The sequence below is a fragment of the Mixophyes fleayi genome, chromosome 9 (assembly GCF_038048845.1).
Source record: "Mixophyes fleayi isolate aMixFle1 chromosome 9, aMixFle1.hap1, whole genome shotgun sequence".
In the NCBI taxonomy this organism is placed as follows: Eukaryota; Metazoa; Chordata; class Amphibia; order Anura; family Limnodynastidae; genus Mixophyes; species Mixophyes fleayi.
In genome coordinates this window covers 20,682,994-20,706,425 of record NC_134410.1, presented here as the reverse complement: position 1 = coordinate 20,706,425, position 23,432 = coordinate 20,682,994, and the positions used below count along the sequence as shown (strand labels likewise).

The 23,432-nt window shown below is 42.3% G+C and overlaps 2 protein-coding genes across 2 annotated transcripts; one reads left to right on the top strand and one right to left on the bottom strand.

Moving 5' to 3' along the window:
* LOC142102149 (uncharacterized) lies at positions 1–12,521 on the top strand. Its single transcript, XM_075186804.1, has 6 exons — positions 1–2,219; positions 3,220–3,294; positions 7,633–7,729; positions 10,102–10,197; positions 10,388–10,526; positions 11,511–12,521. The coding sequence occupies exons 1-6, from the start codon at positions 188–190 to the stop codon at positions 11,646–11,648; spliced, it is 2,577 nt and encodes an 858-aa protein (XP_075042905.1). The 5' UTR covers positions 1–187; the 3' UTR covers positions 11,649–12,521.
* Positions 12,522–14,422: 1,901 nt separating this feature from the next.
* SYCN (syncollin) lies at positions 14,423–14,879 on the bottom strand. Its single transcript, XM_075185936.1, has one exon. The coding sequence runs from the start codon at positions 14,877–14,879 to the stop codon at positions 14,484–14,486; it is 396 nt and encodes a 131-aa protein (XP_075042037.1). The 3' UTR covers positions 14,423–14,483.
* Positions 14,880–23,432: the final 8,553 nt, after the last annotated feature.

Here is a 23,432-nt window from a genome sequence, read left to right as displayed (position 1 = left end):
AGGAGCTCTAGAGCAGTCACATCTCTTGTATCAGCCACAGGCACAGTGATGACAGTGACGCTCTCTTCTCTGACACTCCCTCTCTTCCTACTACTCATCCTATCACACACCTCCTACACACCTAGCCTCCTCTCTGGGGAGCAGCACCTTATACACACCTGGGACAGGAGAGAGAGCAGACAGGAAGATGAGTGACTGCTCACAGCAAGACGGGGCTAAAGAGAGGAAGAAGAGTGCAGGGAGAGAGCAGGAGTCTGCTGCAGGAGAGCACTATGTGGCTGGAAGGGGTGAACTCACAGAAGACATTATAGTGAAGGTCAGTTTTCCTGGAACCCAAAAAGAAACAGGACAGAAGAAGGAGGGAAAGAAAAATGATGTGGTCCGGAGACAGCCAGAGACAGACAGTCGTACAGCGCTGACAGAGAGTACACCGACACTGCAGAAACAAGGTATACTCACTGCAGGAGAGCAGCAGGGGGGCAATAGCAAGGAGACATTTGAGACAGAAGAAAGATGCAAAAAGACAGTTCAGGAGCAAGGAGAACACCAAGAGACAGCTCAGGAGCAAGGAGAACACCAAGAGACAGCTCAGGAGCAAGGAAAACCCAATGAGATAATTCGGGAACAGGGGAAACACAAAGAGACAACCCAGGAAAAGGAGAAAAACAAAGTGACAGTTGAAAAACAAGAGAAACACAAAGAGACAGTTCAAGAACACAAAAGAAAGAAACACAAAAGGACAGCTCAGGAACAGAAAAAATGCATAGAGACAGCTCAGGAAGAGGAGAAACACAAAGAGACATCTGTAGAACAAGAGAAGCAAACAGAGACAGCCCAGGAACAAGTGAAACACACAGAGACAGCTCAGCCACAAGAGAAATACAAAGAGACAGCCCAGGAACAAGTGAAACACACAGAGACAGCTCAGCCACAAGAGAAATACAAAGAGACAGCCCAGGAACAAGTGAAACACACAGAGACAGCTCAGGAACAAGGGAAACACACAGAGACAGCTCAGCCACAAGAGAAACACAAAGAGACAGCTCAGCAACAAGAAAAACACATAGAGACAGTCCAGAAACTGGTGAAACACACAGAGACAGCTCAACAACAAGAGCAACACAATGAGACTGCCCAGGAACTGATGGAATACACAGTGACAGCTCACAAACAAGTGAAACACAAAGAGACAGCTCAACAGCAAGAGAAACACACAGAAATAGCTCATCAACAAGAGACACACACAGAGACAGCTCAGCAACAAGAGAAACACAAAGAGACAGCTCAGCAACAAGAGAAACACAAAGAGACAGCTCAGCAACAAGAGAAACACAAAGAGACAGCTCAGCAACAAGAAAAACACAAAGAGACAGCTCACGAACAAGTGAAACACACAGTGACAGCTCAACAACAAGAGAAACACAAAGAGACAGCTCAGGAACTGATGAAACACACAGAGACAGCTCAGCCACAAGAGAAACACAAAGAGACAGCTCAGGAACTGATAAAACACACAAAGACAGCTCAACAGCAAGAGAAACATACAGAGATAGCTCATCAACAAGAGAAACACAAAGAGACAGCTCAGGAACTGGTTAAACACAAAGAGACAGCTCAGAAACAAGAGAAACAAACAGAGACAGTCCAGGAACAAGAGAAGCACAAAGAGACAGCTCAGGAACTGGTTAAACACAAAGAGACAGCTCATCAACAAGAGACACACACAGTGACAGCTCAACAACAAGAGAAACACACAGAGACAGCTCAGCAACAAGAGAAACACAAAGAGACAGCTCAGTCACAAGAGAAACACAAAGAGACAGTCCAGGAACAAGAGAAGCACAAAGAGACAGCTCAGGAACTGGTGAAACACAAAGAGACAGCTCAACAACAAGAGAAACACAAAGAGACAGCTCAGTCACAAGAGAAACACAAAGAGACAGTCCAGGAACAAGAGAAGCACACAGAGATATTCCAGAAGCAAGAAAATCACAAAGAGACAGCTCAGGAACTACAGGAACACCGAGAGACGGATCAGAATACAGGCAATTTGTCACTGGAAAAGGAACCGGAGACTGCCCAAGGCTGGCTTGAGTTGTGTGACAAAGAATGGGGCCTGAAGCAGAGGGAAGTTGTCCTCCCAGACAGCACCAACTGGAGAGACCTATATAAGAAAAAACCTTTTGGGAGGAACTTCCTAAAAAGCCCAAATCCAGAAGGTATGTTCTGTATGTCTTTTGCCACTCAGCACTGTGCATCTTACCAGACTGTATGCGTATAACGTACCTGTGTTACCTAGCTAGTACCAACATGTTGCTTTTAGAATTATTTGGTAATTTTGTTGACTTCTGAGTAATTCTTTAATTAACCTTCATGACGAAACTCGTTCACAATGAACATCAGGAAAACCATTTTTAAGGATATACAATAATTACTGTCCCTGATGCTCCTCTGTGGTCAGATATGGAAGCGTGTAGTTTGCGCTGAGGACTTTTTCGATTACACAGTTTGAACACGTCAGCATTGTCAAAAATTCTAAATTTGTTTCATTTATTTAATGGTTTGAGCCAAAATGAAAGATTCCAGCAAATAATTCCAAGAAAATAAAAAAACATTGGGATAATAGATCAAATGAACTTATGGAGCAAAACATTGTAAGGCCCATCTGGCTAGATCTGTGCTAAATATTACAAATATTAGTTCTCTGCTGTCAGTGACTGTTTCATTTTTATTATTCCCTGCTCTGTAATGTTGGGGGGCCCTTTCCCTGTGCTGTCATTGGAGGGCGCCTTGTTCTGTTTGAAAGGCAAAGTTGTTCTGAAATTGTATTGAATGCATAAAAGAGTTTAAAAAACACTCTAGACCCTTGCAATGTAACAAAGTATCAGTGTAGCTACTTGCGGGTAGATTTATTAAAGCTTCTAAGAAAATAAAAAGTGGAGGTGTTGCCCATAGCAACCAATCAGTTTCCAGCTATCATGTTCTAGAATGGACTAAATAAATTATAGTAAGAATCTGAATGGTTGCTATGGGCAACACCTACACTTTGTCTTTTTAGAAGCTTTAGTAAATATGCCTCTTGATGTCAGGAATAAAGTCAATTCCTTGCTGATGTAACAGCTATAATTCATCTGCTTTTATTTGTTCTCTCTAAATATATTTTCTGTCGCCACCGGGCAGGATCTAACCTGTATACTCATTCATCTGTTTTTCTGTTAGGTTTATCTACCTACCAATCTCCTCCTCTCGAGGAATTTGACCCACCTCCTCAGAAGAAGCCCCTGGAGACATTAGGTCTGTATCATTCTCTTCTGCAATGTTGTATCTTATTTCATGTCCCTACCTGTATAGTATGTAACTATTGTTTCTTTCTATCATTATACCGTCCACACCCAGTGTGTGCAGTAACACACAAACACTTGTTTCCCTCCAGTCTTTTCCTTCCTCACCATTCAGCACTGCATAACTAGTCCTTCACATGACTTATCTTCCTCCCCAGTTACTCACCCTCCTCTCCATTCCTTGTCACCCCTGCTCCTCTCCATCCCGTGTCACTCACCCTCATCTCCATTCCCTGTCACTCCTGCTCTTCTCCATCCCCTGTCATTCCTGCTCCTCTTCATCCCCTGTCACTCCTGCTCCTCTCCATCCCCTGTCATTCCTGCTCCTCTCCATCCCGTGTCACTCACCCTCCTCTCCATCCCGTGTCACTCACCCTCCTCTGCATCCCGTGTCACTCACCCTCCTCTCCATCCCGTGTCACTCACCCTCCTCTCCATTCCCTGTCATTCCTGCTCCTCTCCATTCCCTGTCGCTCCTGCTCCTCTCCATCCCCTGTCACTCACCCTCCTCTCCATTCCTTGTCACTCCTGCTCCTCTCCATCCCCTGTCGCTCCTGCTCCTCTCCCTCCCCTGTCGCTCCTGCTCCTCTCCCTCCCCTGTCACTCACTCTCCTCTCCATCCCCTGTCACTCACCCTCCTCTCCATCCACTGTCACTCACCCTCCTCTTCATCCCCTGTCACTCACACTCCTCTCCATCCCCTGTCACTCACACTCCTCTCCATCCCCTGTCACTCCTGCTTCTGTCGATCCCGTCTCTCATCTTCCTCTCCATCCCCTGTCACTCACCCTCTTCTCTATCCCCTATCACTCACCCTCACCTTCCTCTCCATCCCCTGTCATTCCTGCTCCTCTCCATCCCGTCACTCACCCTCCTCTCCATCCCGTCACTCACCCTCCTCTCCATCCCGTCACTCACCCTTCTCTCCATCCCGTCACTCACACTCCTCTTCATCCTGTCACTCACACTCCTCTCCATCCCCTGCAATTTTTCTTTTTTAATTGCTTACGTCTCTCTCCCGCATTAGCTGTGCTTTGCCAGGAGATACCCTGTCTTCCTTTCTCATTTTTATTCAGATGTGTAGCAAAAAAAATATTTAAAAAGAAATATTATTGCAGTACCGTATTAGGGGGAAAAATCTATGTGATGTTAAATACTTCTGTGTCAAAAAAGACAAAAGTATTATAGGAGTGATAATAATATTTTTTTGGGGTTAGACAATAAAGGTATCACTCCTATAATACTTTTGTCTTTTTTGACATGAAAGTATTTAACATCACATCATTTTTATTCAGATATACCAGCACCTAAGCTTCCCGCCTGGTATATTCTCTGCACACAAGCGATTTAACGCCAATTAATTATGTTAAATGCTACCCTAAGGGAGGGACTAGATCAGTGATGGTTAACCTGTGACACTCCAGGTGTTGTGAAACTACAAGCCCCAGCAAGCTTTGCCAGTAGATAACTAGCTGATAGCTGGCAAACAATGCTGGGGCTTGTAGTTTCACAACACCTGGAGTGTCACAGGTTAGCCATCACTGGACTAGATCTTTGGGGGACCCAGAGCAAGTTTATTAAGGGGCCCCAAATGTTTCCTCTGCTCTCTTTCCATAAGACATGATCCTTCTGCCTCCTCCTCCTCCGCCACTGCACCCGCCCTTCACGTCACTTCATTCCCTTTCCCTTGAGGTGTCAGCGGTCACACAATAGGGATCTTATTAAGCCCCCAGCTGAACGTGCACACCACAGAGGGGAGGAAGGAAAGCTTCCCATGCCCTGTGCCACCCTCTTTATAACGCCACCCTCGTTATAACGCAAGTATTGGTTTGTGTTTTCAGCTGGCTGTATAAAGCAGGAGCGCTGTATTAAGAAACCACACCCTGTACTCATGTATTTGAGTTATTGCACATCTAGATAAGAGAAACAGCTCTACCTACAACTTGTATTAACTAGGTGAATGTTAAGTGTTTTATTGGTCAATGCTATAAATGCCTCAAGGTTATCTTTCCTACATATTGTATAACTTTGTGGTGTTTACTGAATAGCAGCATTTGGTGATTTCTCAATATAATGAGATAATATATGGTTGTTTGAAAAAGTGGAGATGTTGCTATAGCAACCAATCAAATTCTAGGGCCTGATTCATTAAGGATCTTAAATGAAGAGGTATCTTATTTCAGTCTACTGGACAAAACCATGTTACAATGCAAGGGGTGCAAACTAGTTTTCTGTTTTGCACATAAGTTAAATACTGACTGTTTTTTAATGTAGCACACAAATACTTGATAGCTTATTTGTACACTGAAATTTAAAGTTGATATTTGTGTGCTACATGAAAAAACAGCCAGTATTTAACTTATGTGCAAAACAAAAATCTAGTTTGCACCCCTTGCATTGTAACATGGTTTTGTCCAGGAGACTGGAATAAGAAGTTTCTCAAGTTTAGATCCTTAATGAATCAGGCCCCTAGTTATCATTTATTTAGTACATTCTACAAAATGACAGCTAGAATCTGATTGGTTGCTATAGGCAACATCTCCACTTTTTCAAACCCTCAGCTTGATAAATTTACCTCTCAGTGTAAAGCAGTAGCAGACCCGAATACAGGGTGGAGTACAGTGCACAAGGATTATTATGACAGGCAACTTTATTAAGATGTCTTTAAAGCTAAAACCCTACCATAGATAAAGTAAATGTCTCACACTATAGAATACAGCTATCATAACATAGAAATGTCACACTCTCGCTCTCTTTCTCATAGCTCTATATTCCCCGTACATCTGATTTTACGCCAATATTCTCCTCCATTCTCTCACACATCTTTGTCTTTCCCCATGGCTGCCTCCTTTCAGTCATACACCTTTTATCCAGGGGAGAATTGGTAAGTTAAAGTGACCCTGGAATATATTGTGAAAGTGGCCTCATGTTGTAGGCGGGACTTGTCAGTGGGTGGGGCCAAACTGATAGCGGGCAGGGCACTGGATGAGCCATCGCAGGTTTGGGTTCCACCATGATGTAAAAGTGGGTGTGGCTATTGCTTTAGATAGTCTTAGGGTATCCTCCAACTCTTTACTCTTCAGACACACAGGTAATGCTGAACACACATACCTCTCAACTATCCCTGCAGTCTTGACTGCGTGGGACAATCCCCCAATATCAGGCCTGTCCCAGCAAAGTCAGGATGGTTAGCAGGCTCACTCCTACCTGTTCATTCAGCTTTCACCACCAGCTGCTGCTATTGTCTTAAGCTCGGTTGCTGCTTGTCTGGATCCTAAAATGCTGGGGGACTGTTTTGGAAAGGTGTAAGTACGTTAAATGCGGATAGCCGAGCAACAAGTGAACACTGTAGACCTGCCTCCCCCATTCCAGAACTGACATTAAATCATTATTGCCTACTCTCACGGGAACGTCTGGGAGATTCCTGAATTTGGGGGAGTTCTCCTTGTCTCCCGGGAGATTAGGCCACCCTTTTTGATCCCACCATTCCTTCTTCTAAAGAAGGCAGGGAGGACCTGATGTGATTGATGACTTGATTTTACCTCGTCGGTCATTCCCTGATGATGCTATGTGCTACACCCTGGCCCCAGCAGCCACTGCGCGATGGTGTGAAAGTGTCATTGTGCAGCGGGGAGCTGGGCCGCGGTCATCACAATCACATTGTTGTGCCTTCCCGCTCTAACCCTTTGGACCCCCCCCTGGGAGATTCTGGAGGTGAGGAACTCTAAAGCAAATATCCCTAGCACCCATATTTAGTAATTAGGCCTCCATCCCTGCAATCAGCCGCAATATTCTCAATAATAATAACCACTAAATCACCCCAGCATTAAATTAATGGTCCGACCACCCGACCTAAACTAATAGCCCCCACCATGGCGCCACCAGTAAACTATTGGTCTGAAGGAAGGGGCTAGCAACCAGTAAGCATATCAATTCCTGGGCTAAACAGAACTCTGGGTCCCCGACCACCCCATTCCTAAATTTAAAAAAAAAATGAACATGAATTCTTCCCCTGTATCCACATTTTTGTCTACCCTGCCCCCCCTTCACCTCCCTGCTATCTTTCAGTTACCATCTCCCTGGGATATCCTCCTCCTTTCTCTCTCACCTTTGTCTTGCAGCTGTAGCTTCCTGCATTCTATCAGGTACCTTTGTCTTAACCCTATAAATTCCTCCTTTTCCCCCATAGTAACCTGTTCTTCTTTTCTTTTGTAGCAGCAATCCTTACACCCCAGCTCTCCTTCTCCCCTCTCTGTCTTCTTTTGTCTCTCACACACCTTTTTCTTACCAGGTAATTTCACTGGCTGGCAGATAAGTACGGAAGAGATTCCTGTGGACAGGACTAATATCCCCCCTGGTGTGGTCGTGTGTTATCTGCCCATCTACAGGTTTGAAACGTCCTTCTTCGTTATAGCACAACACCACACAGGCCTGTCACATGAACCACAGACTGCACAAACCGCGGTCATTTCTGACTCACACATCGCAATCAGACAGCACACCCTCTGCCATTAACTGCAATGAAACTGTGCCCCTAGTGGCCAAATGGTAGAATTGTTGCTTGACTTTGCCAAAACATCTGTCAGATATGGTATTACTCACTGTTGTATATAAAATGTATAGTGCTTTAGTATAATATCAGGAGCAAGTGCAAGATTTTGCTGGTGGGGATTCCAAATGTAAATGCTATGGTATAAGAATGATCATCAGGGCAAACAAATTAATTTCATAAGCACTATTTTATTATTTTGTCTCCAGTTCCACATAACATTGTTTTTTATATACAGACTAAATATATAAAATAGACACAAATAAGGCTGGGTACACACTACAGGTTTTTCAGCCAATTATTGGGACAAACTCCCAATAAATGACCGTTTGGCTGGATATCGCATTAATGTGTATACTTGCAGGATGAATGACAGTCGTTCCAAAGTATCGATCTTCGTTTCGTTGATTGTTCAGCAGAACTTAAAATCTTGTTCAGCTATGGAACAATGTTTTTACAATCCTGCAGTGTGTATGCACTCACGATCAGGATCTCCATAGAGTTTACAGAGTCATGGGGGTACAGAGTCATGTTGCCGATAGCAACTAGTCAGATTCTAGCTGTCATTTTGTAGATACACTAAATAAATGATAACTAGAATCTGATTGGTTGCTACAGGCAACATCTCCACTTTTTCAAACCCGCAGTTTAGTAAATATACCCCATGATCTTTCCAGCCGATGGTTATGGCAGATGAAGAGCACAGAGCTGAGGGTAAATCTTTTAAAATGTGTATATGTGTAATACTGATGTGAATGAGTTCTCTGTACAGCGCTGCGGAATTAGTGGCGCTATATAAATAAATGATGATGATGATGATGATGATGTATAGTGTGTACGCATGAATCGGCATGCTGATCGGGACTTTTTTTTTTTCAGTCGTTGGTAAAATCGTTGTAGATAATACATTGGTTGAAAATATCTGCAGTGTGTACCCAGCCTTAGTATACATCACTCTTTCCTGGAGTTATCTGCAAACGATGTTTTAAAAATTAATATATGTTGTGAATAAAAGCTCTGTTCATCGCCACCTGGTGGTCATTAGCTTTACAACTTTTCAGGAATATTGGTCATAGGGGCATTCCAGGCACCTATAATCCCCTTAAACATGCCAGTAAGATATTCACGAGATGAGATATTCATAGTCACACCTGATAATATAAAAATACCTGTAAAAAGATCTTGGGCTAGATTTACTAAACTGCGGGTTTAAATAAGTGGGGATGTTGCCTATAGCAACCAGTCAGATTCTAGCTGTCATTTTGTAGAAAGTACTAAATAAATGAAAGCTAGAATCCGATTGGTTGCTATAGGCAACATCTCCACTTTTTCAAACCCGCAGTTTAGTAAATATACCCCCTTGAGTGGAAGAGGAGAGGTAGCGAAATGTGTAGAAATTAATAAAATCATTTGAGACAGCAGCCAAGGACAATTAAGACCAATGTGTATGTGCAAACGAAAGAAAATTGTTGTCCGGTGCTCAGAAACAAACAATATATAAATCACTATGTGTCAGCATATACATAAATGAGAATTTTGTGCACAATATAGCTATATTGGGATATAAACTCACCTGCTTGAGATGCTTTGATGTGGCAGGTGATTTATACAGTATATTGTTTGTGCACTTGCAGACAGGGGTGGATCTAGAATTTTATTTTCCGGGCGGGCGATTTAGGGGGGGGGGGGTTTACTCCCCACCCCCTTTTTGACAGCTAAGGCTGCCTGCTAGGGGGGGTGGGGGAGGTGTGTGGCAATTGCCCCGATCGCCCCCCCCCCCCCCCCTGGATCCGCTTGTTGCAGATCTTGGGTGGGTCTATACATTTGACACATGAGTCAAGAAAATCAATTTGCTCTGTGCTTTATCAATAGCCTGACCAATGCATAGATGGCCGTGTAAGTGTACGTCAGGCCGATAACAGTTACTTGTGCCCTGTGAAGACAAACTCTGGACCTTTGTGTCTGTTATATAATTTATAGTCTCTAATTCAATATTTAGGCAATTTAGAAAGTAAAATAAAGATAAACACATAACAAAATATAGGCACCAGATTGACCGTCTCTTGTAGACATAGAATAGGTATACTTGAAATTTATATAGGAAAAGGCAATACGCAATAACAAACTGTGTAGGACCTCAGCTAAGGACATGTTGGACTAGGAAATAAACATGACAATGTAAGATTAATAACGTGTGGCTGATATTTGCAGTTGGTGTGTGAAGGAACAGCTGGTAGATCTGTTGTCTGAAGGTCTCTGGCCCGAGTTGTTGGACTCATATCAGCCTGATATCTACGTTCTGGACTGGTGAGTGTATTGAAGCAGTGTAACGTACAATGCTGGTAAACTGTAGAGAGCCGCTAGATTCATTTTATGTATTGTCATTGGACTGCAGATGGTTTCACTGCAGAGCATTAAATACACTGGTGACTTTTTACAGTTCTGACTATTTCCTGTTAGAACATTCCCTTTCTCACATCACCTGGGTATTATTCAGGTATGAAGACAGCAAGCTCCACAAACAGGTGTATGAACTGCATGTCACCATACTAGCGGAGGACAAGAAAACAGTCCTAAGTCAGCTGGACCTCACCCCAGAAAATGACATGAGTGGGGAACCCAAAGGATGGAACATGGTGAGTTCAATCAAGTGAGAGGGGTTACCCCAGTCTTTAAGCTAAATAATTATAAATACAGGACAGAGAGAGACAAGGATCTCTCTAGTTCTCCCACACACACATATAGATATCTCCCTGATATACACACTGACACTAGACTCCCCAATCTCACTATCACATTCTCACACTCGTACAGCTCCTGGGGTTCCCCCAATCATGCTCACATACATATCAGAGGTTTCACAATCTCACTATCATACATACACACAGACTTCCCAATCTTACACATACCAGGGGTTCCACAATCTCCACAATCTCCCTATCACACATACACACATTATCCCTGTCATACAGGCATCAATGAAAGACTCACAATTACACAGACACAGGGAATCTCACAGTCACCCGAACAAGAAACTCTACAATCTGAAATTAGATTGTCATGACTGCTAGGTCTGTGTATCCTGCTGGTGCTGCCTCATCAGCATCATCACCACTTATTTATGTAGCGCCACTGATTCCGCAGCGCTGTACAGAGAACTCACTCACATCAGTCCCTGCCCCATTAGAGCTTACAGTCTAAATTCCCTGACACACAGACACACACACACACACACAGTCAATTTTGATAGCAGCCAATTAACCTACCAACCTACTCATGATGCCTCAGACACACACACACACACACACACACAGTCAATTTTGATAGTAGCCAATTAACCTACCAACCTACTCATGATGCCTCAGGGATCATGAGTGAATTGAAGCTCATTTAGGTAGCAGTTGTGCAACCGATATGTTTACGGCACGTGGTCCGACATCCCCTCTACCATCATTTGTACTGGAGAAAATAGATGATTGTTGAAGACCACAAACATTTCCGTAAACACCCTACTGCTCTGTCCTAGCTTTCCTATATGGTAAATCCAGCCCTAATTACTGTAGTGCACACAGTGCAGGCTCACTCACACTCACACTGATTGTAGCCTCTTTATGTTCTAGGTCTCCCATATATTCAAGTCTTATGGACCCGGGGCTCGCTATGTTCACTTCCTGCACAAGAGTAAAGACCTGTCAGTATTGGGATTCCACCGCACCCGGGTGGCAGACAGCACTTTATTCGCTCAGCTTCGAGGTTGAGCCCAAATACTGGAGGGGAGTGGAGAGTACCGAAACCATGTGAGGGGTCCCTGGTAGAACTTCCATCTTCCACCACACTCAGCGGTATGCCGAGCAGGCTCTCCAAACTCATCTAACCGTATGCACTGAGTATGTGCTCCACGCTGCCTCTAGTGTCAGCGAGCACAATAACCTGTACTGTATTAAATGTTATGAAGTCTACATACTAGGGCAAGTAGGGAGGAAAGAGTGGTGTGATCTCCCTCTTTCCTCCATATTGGCCTATTTTAGATCCTTTTATGTGGCTTTCCCACTGGGAAGTGCCCAGAGGAGGGAGGAGTCTGGAAAAAGCCCCGCCCTCCCCTCCTGTGTGTTCGTTTTTGGAAGTAAGCTGTATTGTATGAAAGGAACAATCCCTATGCCTGGTGCTGCTCTGCTCCAATAACTGAGCCCTACGGCCGCTCTGTACTGTCACATAGAGCCCCGTGTATTTATCTCTGTTCTGCTGCTGGCTGTGACAAATCAGAGCTATATGAGTTTATGGGACATTCTTACAGACTCTGTGAGTTGGGTTTGGCTGCAAGCTTTTCCGAACAATACCTGTATAAAAATATATATCTGTGAAAGACGCAGAATAGTAAAAGCAAGTCTGTAGATTTATGTCTAGTCTTCTACTCTCAGAGCCTCTTAGTAAGATGTGGGTCATCCCTTTGCTTATGGACATTGGCGTTGTATATTTTTACACAATTAGACACATTTAGGTAAACTGATGCAAAGGGAACATGTGATTTTGCTTATAGCAACCAATGAGGTATTTGTTTAATATTGTAACCTGCGCTAGATAAGTATATTTGTATCATTGTTCAAATAAATAAATCTAATCCAGACCTTGAACATTTGTCGGTGTGCTGAGCTTTGCTTGTTTGGTTCACATTTTTGTCTACGAGCTTGAAACTTTTTTTTCATCTGATTCCCAGTTCTTATCTCAGCATGGTGGAGACATCTCCTCACCATGTGTAACAATCAATGGCCATCTTTATTTGTATTAAGAATAGAAAGGAGAACTAGGAGTATTAAATGTAATGTTTGCTGTGTGCCTAAGGGTCTCCATGTAAGAACATTGTTCCAGTTCTGTTCATGTTGGTATTTGGAAATGTTCAGTCTGAATTATTAAATGTATTACACAAGAAATAAGCAGATTGTGAGCATAATGTATTAATACAATTAAGATCTGAAGAGGGATGCCAGTATTTAGAAATAGTCAGTGTGAATCTCTCTCTACCGGGGGTAAATGTATCAAGCTGAGAGTTTTCCGGCGGGTTTGAAAAACCAATCAGATTCTAGCTTCATTTATTTAGTACATTCTACAAACTGACAGCTAGAATCTGATTGGTTGCTATGTGCAACATCTCCATTTTTTTTTTTTTAGAAGCTTTAGTAAATCTACTCTCGTGGCCTTCTTGTTTATTTTAGGGTCCCTCTGCTTTCCTGCCTTTAACCACTTCAGCGCTAGAAGCTTCAGATGATGCGCTCGCTCAGGAGGCCAGGCTATTTACACTGTTAGTTTTCCCAGGAATAACCTTTTTTTTTATTTATTTACGCCACTCCTGTGAATTATATTTGTTTTTTTTCTGGACAGAACTGCTTTCTTTTGTTAAAATCGTTGAATCTCTTTTTCATTTATGGGCATTGTGTAAGGAAAAAACAGGCAACAATTTATATAAAATACACTTTTAAATGATTCGTCCCCTAGCAACCTATACAAAATGAATTCAACCCACGAAATAGACCCCATATTTTATTCTGCAATGTTTAACAATTACAGGCGTACTTTACATGTGTACATTATTAGGGATCGCGGATCGGATCATAATAAAGGAAGATTATTTTCTGTTATGTATTTTCTTCATTTATATTTTCTGTGCGTGTTATTATTAATTTCTCTTTCCTTATTTCTATTTATCCTCTCTATAGAAAACTCTGCTGTTCTTTTTAAAAACAAAATATTATTTATTAATCTTTAGAATAACATCTATACGTTAGAGCTTGTTAGTACATAATGGGCTGCTTTGGGTAATGTATTTTTTCTATATATGTTCTTTCACATATATGGTATAAATATATCCTACTGAATGTAACATAGCTCAAGTTGGACGCCCTTCATCACCATCATTATCACCATTTATTTATATAGCGCCACTAATTCCGCAGCGCTGTACAGAGAACTCGCTCACATCTGTCCCTGCCCCATTGGAGCTTACAGTCTAACTTTCAAAACACACACACAGACCGACATAGAGAGAGAGAGACTAGGGTCAAATTGATAGCAGCCAATTAACCTACTAGTTTGTTTTTGGAGTGTGGGAGGAAACCAGAGCACCCGGAGGAAACCCACGCAAAGAACATACAAACTTCACACAGATAAGGCCATGGTTGGGAATTGAACTCATGACCCCAGTGCTGTGAAGCAGAAGTGCTAACCACTTAGCCACCTGGTGTGCTCTAAAAAATAAAGCACTTTTAGTCATGTCTGAACATTTTTATAATTCAAGTGGATAGAGGGACATTTTAGGAGGCGTCAAAGCACTTTAGATATGCTCCAAAAATAAATTTGGCTCGTTGTATCCTCATTCATGCCATACTTTACTCATGTCGTGCACACTCCTCCTCACACACACACACACACACACTACCATATTTTATCTCTAGTGTTCTTAAAGTGAGTAGAACACAAGGTGGTTCATGGTCCACAAGCTTTAATTGCAGTATAATGATAGTTTGCTCCTACAGGTTGGTGGGTCCTCACATCTTGGTGGTTTATCTTGTTCCTGGAGACTCTACGGCATGGTCTCTCTATCAGTTACATTTGCAGTAATAGGAAGAGATGGAGTTATCCCAGTCTCCAAAGAGCCCCTTCTTGACTTCTGACAGCCGTGGCTGGGCCCCACTGGTGAACTTCTTGGTGACCCCATCCTTGGGTATCTTAGACCACACAGTGAGGTCACATCGGGTGCCCACCACCAATGAGGAAATGCGGTTGAGCCACTTTAGTGGGATGTAGGGCACGTCGTCCCCTGCCTTGATATCCAAGTAATCTCCGGCACAGCACTTATCATAGTATACGCTGCTGTCCTCATATACACGGGCGCACAGCTTGTTGTCCTCTGCATCTTTCAGATCAGCGGGTAGGGGACAAAGCCCCACGGACAGGGTGGCCAGCAGAGGCAGGATACAGAGACTTAAGGCTTTCATGGCTGAATGCTTGGAGAAAGGATTTGGAGGAAATTTTATATGCCGTTTTGGAACTGAAGAAGGCGAGTCTTGGCACAGCTGGAGCCCACCTGCTGCATGTTACCCACAGAATCCTACAGCTGTAGTGAAGGTTAGTTCAGGCATCATGCCACCTGATTGGGAACAAGCGATGACAACACGACTTTTTGGCAGAAGATGAAAGAAGGGATTACAGTACAGTGCCAACATTTCTGCAGAGCATTGCCGATCACTGATTATGGAATAATGCTCTGCATGGCTGCCCAAAAGCCAAACACTCTGGAGGTAATTTGCAGAGCACAAACCCCTGTGAACCCCGATTTGCACAAGTGACCCTAGGTCTCTCTGCTGGGGTGCATAGCTTTGTAGAGGAAGCAGGAGTGTGCACAGGTAGACAGAAGCAAAAGGGAGGAGGGAAGGCATTCCGTCTCAAACTCAGCCTATTCCGTTCTATTACAATCATGGCCTGGTTAGGTTGGGTGCACACTATAGGTTTTACACCCGATTATCCTGCCATTCACACAATAAACGACCTCTCAGACCAATATCGCATTAGAGTGTGCGCTCCCATAATCAACGATCATTGTTCCAAAGCTCATCGTGTTGTTTGATTGGATTTTCTAAACGGACTAAAAATCTCGATCAAGGATGGAACGATCACGTTCCAATTCTGCAGTGTGTACGCACTCCGTACCAGCAGTGTAGGCAGATCTCCATAGAGTTTACAAAGTCACCATCTTTTTAGCCGATGGTTATGACAGATGAAGAGCACAGATCTAAAGGTAATTCATTAACAATATTGCATCGGGAGAAATTTTCTGTAGTGTGCACCCAGCCTTAGATGTGAACAGTGAGGTCAGTGCACCATGCCATCATGCAGTTTATCTAAAATCATGCTTCATCTGGATCTACACCTTCAGGATCTGTCTCCCACTGGGCCATGGCAAGTCCTCTCCCAGTTTTCCACCCCGGTCCATTGGGTTCAGCTTCTAGTTGAAAGACCCTCAGTAAGAAGAACACTTTACTAGGAAATAAATGCAGAAAAGGAATATATATATATATATATATATATATATATATATATATATATATATATATATATAAAACAACATATGATATTAGCTCTGTTTAATTACACATATTGGCAGATATCCAATATCAATTTTGTCTGCCTTGTATGTCCTTGTTTTATGTATGTCCTGTTTTCCCTACTGTGCTGCGGAGCACTGTGACAGAGCCGTAACTAGGGTGGTGCGGGCGGTGCCGTCGCCCAGGGCGCAAGCCCAAGGGGGGCGCAGCAGCCGCCCGCTACCTAGCTCTGCATTTACAGCCCTTTACTTCCACATGCGTTCCACTAACAGGAAAAGCTGCATTTGGAACGCAAGTTTGCGTTCCAAATGCCGAACTTCCTGTCGGTGGAACGCACATGCGTTCCACTGCAGAAGTAAAAGGCAGAAGAACCTCCCTCCCTCCTCAGAGTAAAGACATGCAAAAGGCATTGGTAAGTATCAGAGGCGAAAAAACTGCTAGGACTTTTGTCTTTGATCAAAATATTTTCTCTGTATATTCTTCCACATAAAAAGTGCACACAAAAATATTGCATATATATCGCTGCGGCTCTCGGTTATGATTACTGCATAAAATACCCGCTATGCCAGTGCTTATATTGCTCTCTAGATCCATATTGCAAATCCCAGAATTATCTTGATAAGGGTTTCACCTAGTACCACCAAGTTACTCATAACTACTTTCGCTATGCAATAGGAGATTTCCATTTATTTCTAGAGGCTGACTTAGATTAACAGCGTCCCTGTAGGAGACGCGCTCACCATACTAGTGTCGGCTCAGTTAAACCACCGCTTCTCAAGTGACAGGCGCGCTCTCTCTTGTTTTCTGTTAGATATTCCCATTAAGTCAATTTGAGAAAGACTATTAGAGACGATGGCACGGTAGCGATGACAATAACTGTATAGACCCGACTTAATAAACAGCCCGCTAAATACACTCCATTGGGGATTCATATTTACTACCTATCTTTCCCCATGAGCTACAGCTCTGTGAATATATACACTTATCTCTCTTGGCAAACTAGATTTTATCAATCTGGACAAACATTAGGTTCCATTGCTCAGTTAGATCTCCGTTTTGCATATCCCTCCCTCATCAGCTCTTGCTACGATCAGTTCTATATGGTAAAATGAGCCTGATATGCATCTATTAACCTAGCAATACGCATGAGAGCCATATCTCTGGTTATTTATGACCAGCCCCTCCTCCGGGTAGAGTTTTAAATATGCACCTTTTTCATTTATTTTCCACCAATCTATTATTTTAATAATTCGCCTCTTCCTACTGGTCATTGAATTGACGTTTTAATACTTATCAATAAAAGTTTTAAAAAATAAAATATTTTATTTTATTTTTCTTATGACCACTTTAAACTAGAGTGCTCTAAGTGCAGTACTTTCTTCTTTTTGTTTTCATATATGAAAAACTGTAAACATGTACACATCCTGAGCACAATGATGTGATGGACTTCTGATGTTTGAAACAGTTCAATTAGTGTTTCTCCAGAAAAAGGGGTTCAAAGACACTCATCCTTGCTCTTCCTGGGCTGTTTAGCTCCCAAGGTTTATTTTGTTGACTAACAACCATTTTAGAATTTTAACCACCGCACTTTTAAATCAGGTGAGCTAGAGACCCAAGATTGATGTGCAGTGCAGGGTCAGTTTCATTTTATGTGGGATCAAGTCAGGGAAAGAGTGAAAACTAGATACTACGGAGTTAGCATAAACTTTCTTGCCGTTACACATACAAGAGCTAGGCAATCACGTCTAATATTCATATAATAAGATTCATTTTTGGCAAATAGCTTTCAATGTCGGTTTTAGTTGTTTGTGGTTTTTGAGACTAAAGTGGGTAAAATTTGGGTCACTGGTCTAGGTCTGGCACAGTTTTGATGTAAAAGACGTGTAAAACGTCACACTAATATGTATTCGTAAACATATGGATCTAGAACACAAATTGCAAAGAGGCTGAATCTATCCGGTGAGAGGGACTTGGGAAATTCTCTTGCCAAATAACTCTGGTTAGTTTATTTAACTGTGGTATAAGAAGTTGGAAAAGAGCTAACATAACTCAACTTTTATCCACTCACCTTCAAATTGTACTATCTGAGACAACTAAATAGCATAAAAAACCCTGTGTAAAACATCACTAACATTACACATTTCAGAACTTCAGCTGTATGTAAAAACTACTTGTAAGTAGTTTTTAAAGCACACATTAGTTTACGTACCTTTTTACCCATTAGCACAGCTCATATATGTGCACGGCACCTGATTGTTATATATCCTATTTTCAAAGCTTTTCATGCATTTATTAATGTAAAAAGCACAAGGGTGCAAGGTTAAGACAATTAAATAACATATTTAAATGGTCACTAGGGCATAGAACCGGTTGGTAATTTATTTGAATCCCACCACTGACTGTGTATGTATGTATAATATATATATGTATGTATGTGTATATATATATATATATATATATATATATATATATATATATATATATATATATAAAATCATGCATTTGCAAATATGTGTAATAGAATTCCTTCAGTAAAGTGCTAGCCACACCCCCACATTAGGTTGGCCACACCCACTTGGCAAATGTCACTCCCACTTAGATGGGGGGCGCCGGTGCCCTGTCTCGCCCAGGGCACTAAAATGTCTAGTTACGGCACTGCACTGTGACATCTTACAAATCTACGATAATAATAATATGCACAAGTTATGTCATTTATTTATAAAGTATTTTACCAAAAATGAAAGTTTGGACTTTATTAAATCTCACGTCTCTATAACTGCAAATAAAAAAGGTCAGTTCTGCTTAAGTAAATATAACTCTTAGTCCTATCTATCCCAAAACCTGAATATTCATGAATCACAATTACGACAGCCGAATTTCTATTAGAATTACAATTTTTAGGCTTGTGCCATAAACCACCAAGCTCTTACTTCACCCAGTTTATGAAGTAGACTGTGAACATGTACATGGACAACAGACCGTCCTTGTAGAAGCTTGAAGGTCTCACTGTGAACAATGCCAGCATTTAGAGAAAGGGAAGGGTCAGGATTAGATTTACTATCCCCCGCGAGAGACAACCGGAGGATGAAAAGAAATGTAAGGGATTGGTTTCGTCTTTGCAAGAGGTATTTTTGCCTCATTTTTTTGTTAAAGATTCTAACTACTAAAGAAAGAAAAAAAAAAATGTCCCATTCAGTATGCCGATTCATGTGTACACCAGGGCCATCTTAACAACATTATGGGCCCCCGGGCAAAGCAGTGCACTGGGGCCCCTACCTACACAACAACTCACAGGAATAAAAATGTAAATTATCGATAAAATTAAGTTTATATTTATTGTTACCTGCAAAATGTCATAAATGGCCAACATACCCATAACACCACTCCACATGCCATCAAACCTAACTAAATGCCCCTTTCATGCCCATCAGATCTCTCCATATGCCCCTTACATCCACATCAGCTGATTTTGTCCCCCTTTATGTCTCCCCTATTTCACACACACTGTGCCCTCCATTATGCTCCTGTTTATCCCCCCTTCATCATGCTTCTGGTCTCCCCCTGTATCAGACACTGTTCCCTCCATTATGCTCCTGTTTATCCCCCCTTCATCATGCTTCTGGTCTCCCCCTGTATCAGATACTGTACACAGTGCCCTCCATTATGCTCCTGTTTATCCCCCCTTCATCATGCTTCTGGTCTCCCCCTGTATCAGACACTGTTCCCTGCATTATGCTCCTGTTTGTCCCCCTTCCTCATGCTTCTGGTCTCCCCCTGTATCAGACACTGTACACAGTGCCCTCCATTATGCTCGTGTGTCCCCATTATCACGCTTCTGGTCCACCCCTCCTGGCCCTGTATCAGATACTGTACCTTTCTATCGCCTTCTTCACTTTTTTTTTCTTCTTTTCTGTTGTGACTCCTCCATGCTGCGCTCCTCACTGACAATGTCGGGTGTGATGATGTCACACCCGACATTCAGTGTGAGCGCAGCACGCAGGAGGGGAACAAGGAGGGAGCCGGATCGCCACCGCATGACAGCAAAAAGGTAATTTCTTTCTGGAACATATCTCACTGGATTTATTTGAACTGATTTCCTCACTTGTTGGACCTGCTATCGTTAAGGGGCCGTGCTGCATTTAATCCTGTTCTGCAGAATAAATCATCCTTCTATTTTTCCTCTAATACCTACCGTGTCCGAGTGATTTGGGAACCACGTATCTTCACACAGCTGTTTATTTATTTTAGAATACAATTTTTTTTTATGCTGTTCTGGTATTTGCATGCGCTCTGACCTTGTATTGCACAGACGCTTGTGTGTATCTACATGCGCCAAGTGTTGTTTAGTCAGAGCGTACTTACACCCAGATTTCAAAATGAAATGCATCTTGAGATACGATTGGCTTTGAAAACGGTTGTAACTACTAGTTCCGTTCTCTTGTATTAAAAACCTAAGTTGAATGCAGGCTGCATCTGAACATGAATCAGGTGTTTAATATCCAATACAGCTTCCAGACGCTTATAGGTTGCACAATTGATGTAACAATGGTCATGGACTATTATACATACTTACCAACTCCCGGAAAGAGGGGGCGTGACTGGAGGGCAGAGGGGGCGTGGCCAATCGTGCCATTTTGCCCCCCCGCGAAAACGTAATTCACGTCGTGGGGGGCGGGGCCAAAATGACATGGTTGGCCTCGTCCCGCCCCCTCCCGCCCTCCAAAATGGCGTGATTCACCGAGAATCGCTTCAAATGACGCGATTCTCGGTGAGATTGGGATGCGGGAGAAATGCCAGCTAACCTGAATTTCGGGAGTCTCCCGGACTTTCCGGGAGAGTTGGCATGTATGCTATTATACTGATCCATCCCTAACTTACGATCTTCCCAGAGAAACGGTAATATGCAGGGTGAGGTCTCCAAGTCCACCAATAGCCTGCGACAGCTGCTCAGTCTGCTATGTAGATTGCCCAAGCTCCCAAAACAAACAAAGCAATAGAGGAGACATAATGGGCCTGATTAATTAAGGAAAGTAAAGCAACAAAAATGAGTAACTTTCCACCTTGGCAAAACCATGTTGCATTGGAGAGGGAGGTAAATTTAAAATGTGGGGATAGATTTATAGTTGGGGTAGGGAATTTTCTAGATCAATTTTAAATTTCAGTGTAAAAATAAAGCTCTCAAGTATTTGTGTGTTACATGAAACAAACAGCCAATATTTAACTTATGTGCAATATAATAAATAGTAAATAGTCACCAGGTCAGGTCCTTTTCCTGGGGTAGACAGGGCACTTAGCAGCCATAACAAGTGACAGCAGTCCAATGTTCTGGTGCAACTAGCCTCAGATAGTTTTATTAAAGAGGGGGGGGGGGAATTAAATAACAGAATAAATCGGCTCTAATTAATACATTTGACAGTCCCTATGTGGAAGGACCTAATGTCCAGCTCACAAACAGCAGATGACAAGTTTAGTTCACTTACGAACAATTAGCAGTTTTCTATCTCTACGGAAGCCTCTTTCCCCAGGTAATGAGAGAGACTGACCAGTGGCGGATACAGGGCGCCCCCCCTGGGAGCACAAGTCCTTTAAATTTAGATCCAAGACCAGGTGGAGGGGGGCGGGGCCAATCGCGGGTGGTGGACGGGGATTTCCAAGGCCAGCCAATCAGAATGAAGGAGGGGCGTGATTATGCAAAATCGCCCCCACTAAAAATTAATCTAGGTCCGCCCCTGAGACTGACTGAACAGACTAACAGTCCTTTACACTACACCTTGCATGTACAACTGTTAATTAGCCTGCTGTCTGGACGGTCAGAATGGGTGTAGTGCAAGTTAACGATAATGTAAACCCCGACAGTGTTTACACCTACATAATTATTACGATAGTGAAGAAAGCGACATGTAAAAACCAGCTACTTACCTGTAAACAGACACACTGGAAATCCGATGTGAGGCGAGGGCGACACTTCCAAATGTTGTAACTTGCAAGCGGCACTTGGATTTTTTATTTTTTTTAAAGTGGCAACGCACGAACACATTTAATTATGGTAATATTAATTGCATTCCTAACCCTAACCACTAACCCTAAACTGCTGCCTAACCCTAACATCTAACGTAAAGGTAATACTTACATGGGTCTGTTGCGTTGCTGCTTTAAAATCCGAAATGTCCAAGTCGCGCTTGCAAGTGACATCATTTTGAAGTGTCGCACTCTCCTCACATTTCCAGTGTGTCTGTTTACAGGTAAGTCGTTATTTTTTATATGTCGCTTTCTTCACTATCGTATTAATTATGTAGGTGTAAACACTGTCAGTGTTTACATCACCATTAATACAATCACCACCGGGTCAGTAGACCCGAAATGGGCCTAATGAATGGAGGCCCTCCCTCTCTCTCCATTCACTCCAGGGAACCATCCAAAGCTTTTGGAATGCTGTCTTTAAAACACTAAAAATATTCCCTGGAGTTCAAACACGAACGTCAAAAACCTGGGACTTACAAATCATTTTTTTTTTTCTTTCAATATGGTCATTGTAATATATTTTAAAAGGAAATAAGATATTAATCAGTATTTCCTATAAACTCCAATTCTCACAGCAAAACTAATATTGAAACGCTGGCTAGGCAGATTTTATAGTCAGCCTGTTACTCTGGGGGTATAGAAGTTTATAGGAAGCTCTGATTTATATCTTCTTTCCTTTTGAGATGCTAAACAATGACCTAGCTGAAAAAAATGTGATATTGTTATAACAAAGTTATTATTTGCTTTACAATTTTGCAATAGTTGTCATTTAACAATTGTCCTTATGTACCAAAATTACAGAATGAGGAATAGCCATAGGAAATCCCTATTCACTGCTCTGATATCTCAATAACTACTGACATAAAGAGTTATATAACTAATATTAATTAACTAATTGCATAATACTAGAATCATATATATATTCTCATTTTGTTAGTTGTTTGTTTGTTAAGGGATTGATCACATTTTTACTTACTTAAGCTAGGTACACACTACACGGTTTTCGTCCAATAATCGGCTAAATCAGCCGACATACGACCGCTCGTTTAAAAGTCGGGTCAGTGTGTGCAGTGACACGATGGTCGAAAGTCTGCCCAAATGGACGATTGTCGCCTCATTTGGTTGGTCGTACCGTTTAATATTTTCGTTCCAATCTCGTTTCCGTTGTGTAGTGTGTATAAACTTCCGACCGATCCACAACAGTGAGTACGAAACTACAGTCATTGCCCACGACAACATGGCTGTAAAAAGTCGCTAAAGGGACGTCCGCTCTTCCCTTTATCGTCCTAAACAAGGCTAGTGTGTATGCAGTCCATGGACCGAGCGATCGGACCATCGATCGCATGTAAAATCGCTCGGCATAAAAAGTTGGTTGAAATTTCTGTAGTGTGTACCCAGCTTTAGATAGTTTTTTGCTTAAATGTT

Coding starts and splice junctions, on each gene's coding strand:
- LOC142102149 (XM_075186804.1), top strand. CDS start 188: ATGAGTGACTGCTCACAGCAAGACGGGGCTAAAGAGAGGAAGAAGAGT. Junction 2,220..3,219: donor AAAAAGCCCAAATCCAGAAG/GTATGTTCTGTA, acceptor TTTTTCTGTTAG/GTTTATCTACCTACCAATCT. Junction 10,198..10,387: donor GATATCTACGTTCTGGACTG/GTGAGTGTATTG, acceptor GGTATTATTCAG/GTATGAAGACAGCAAGCTCC.
- SYCN (XM_075185936.1), bottom strand. CDS start 14,879: ATGAAAGCCTTAAGTCTCTGTATCCTGCCTCTGCTGGCCACCCTGTCC.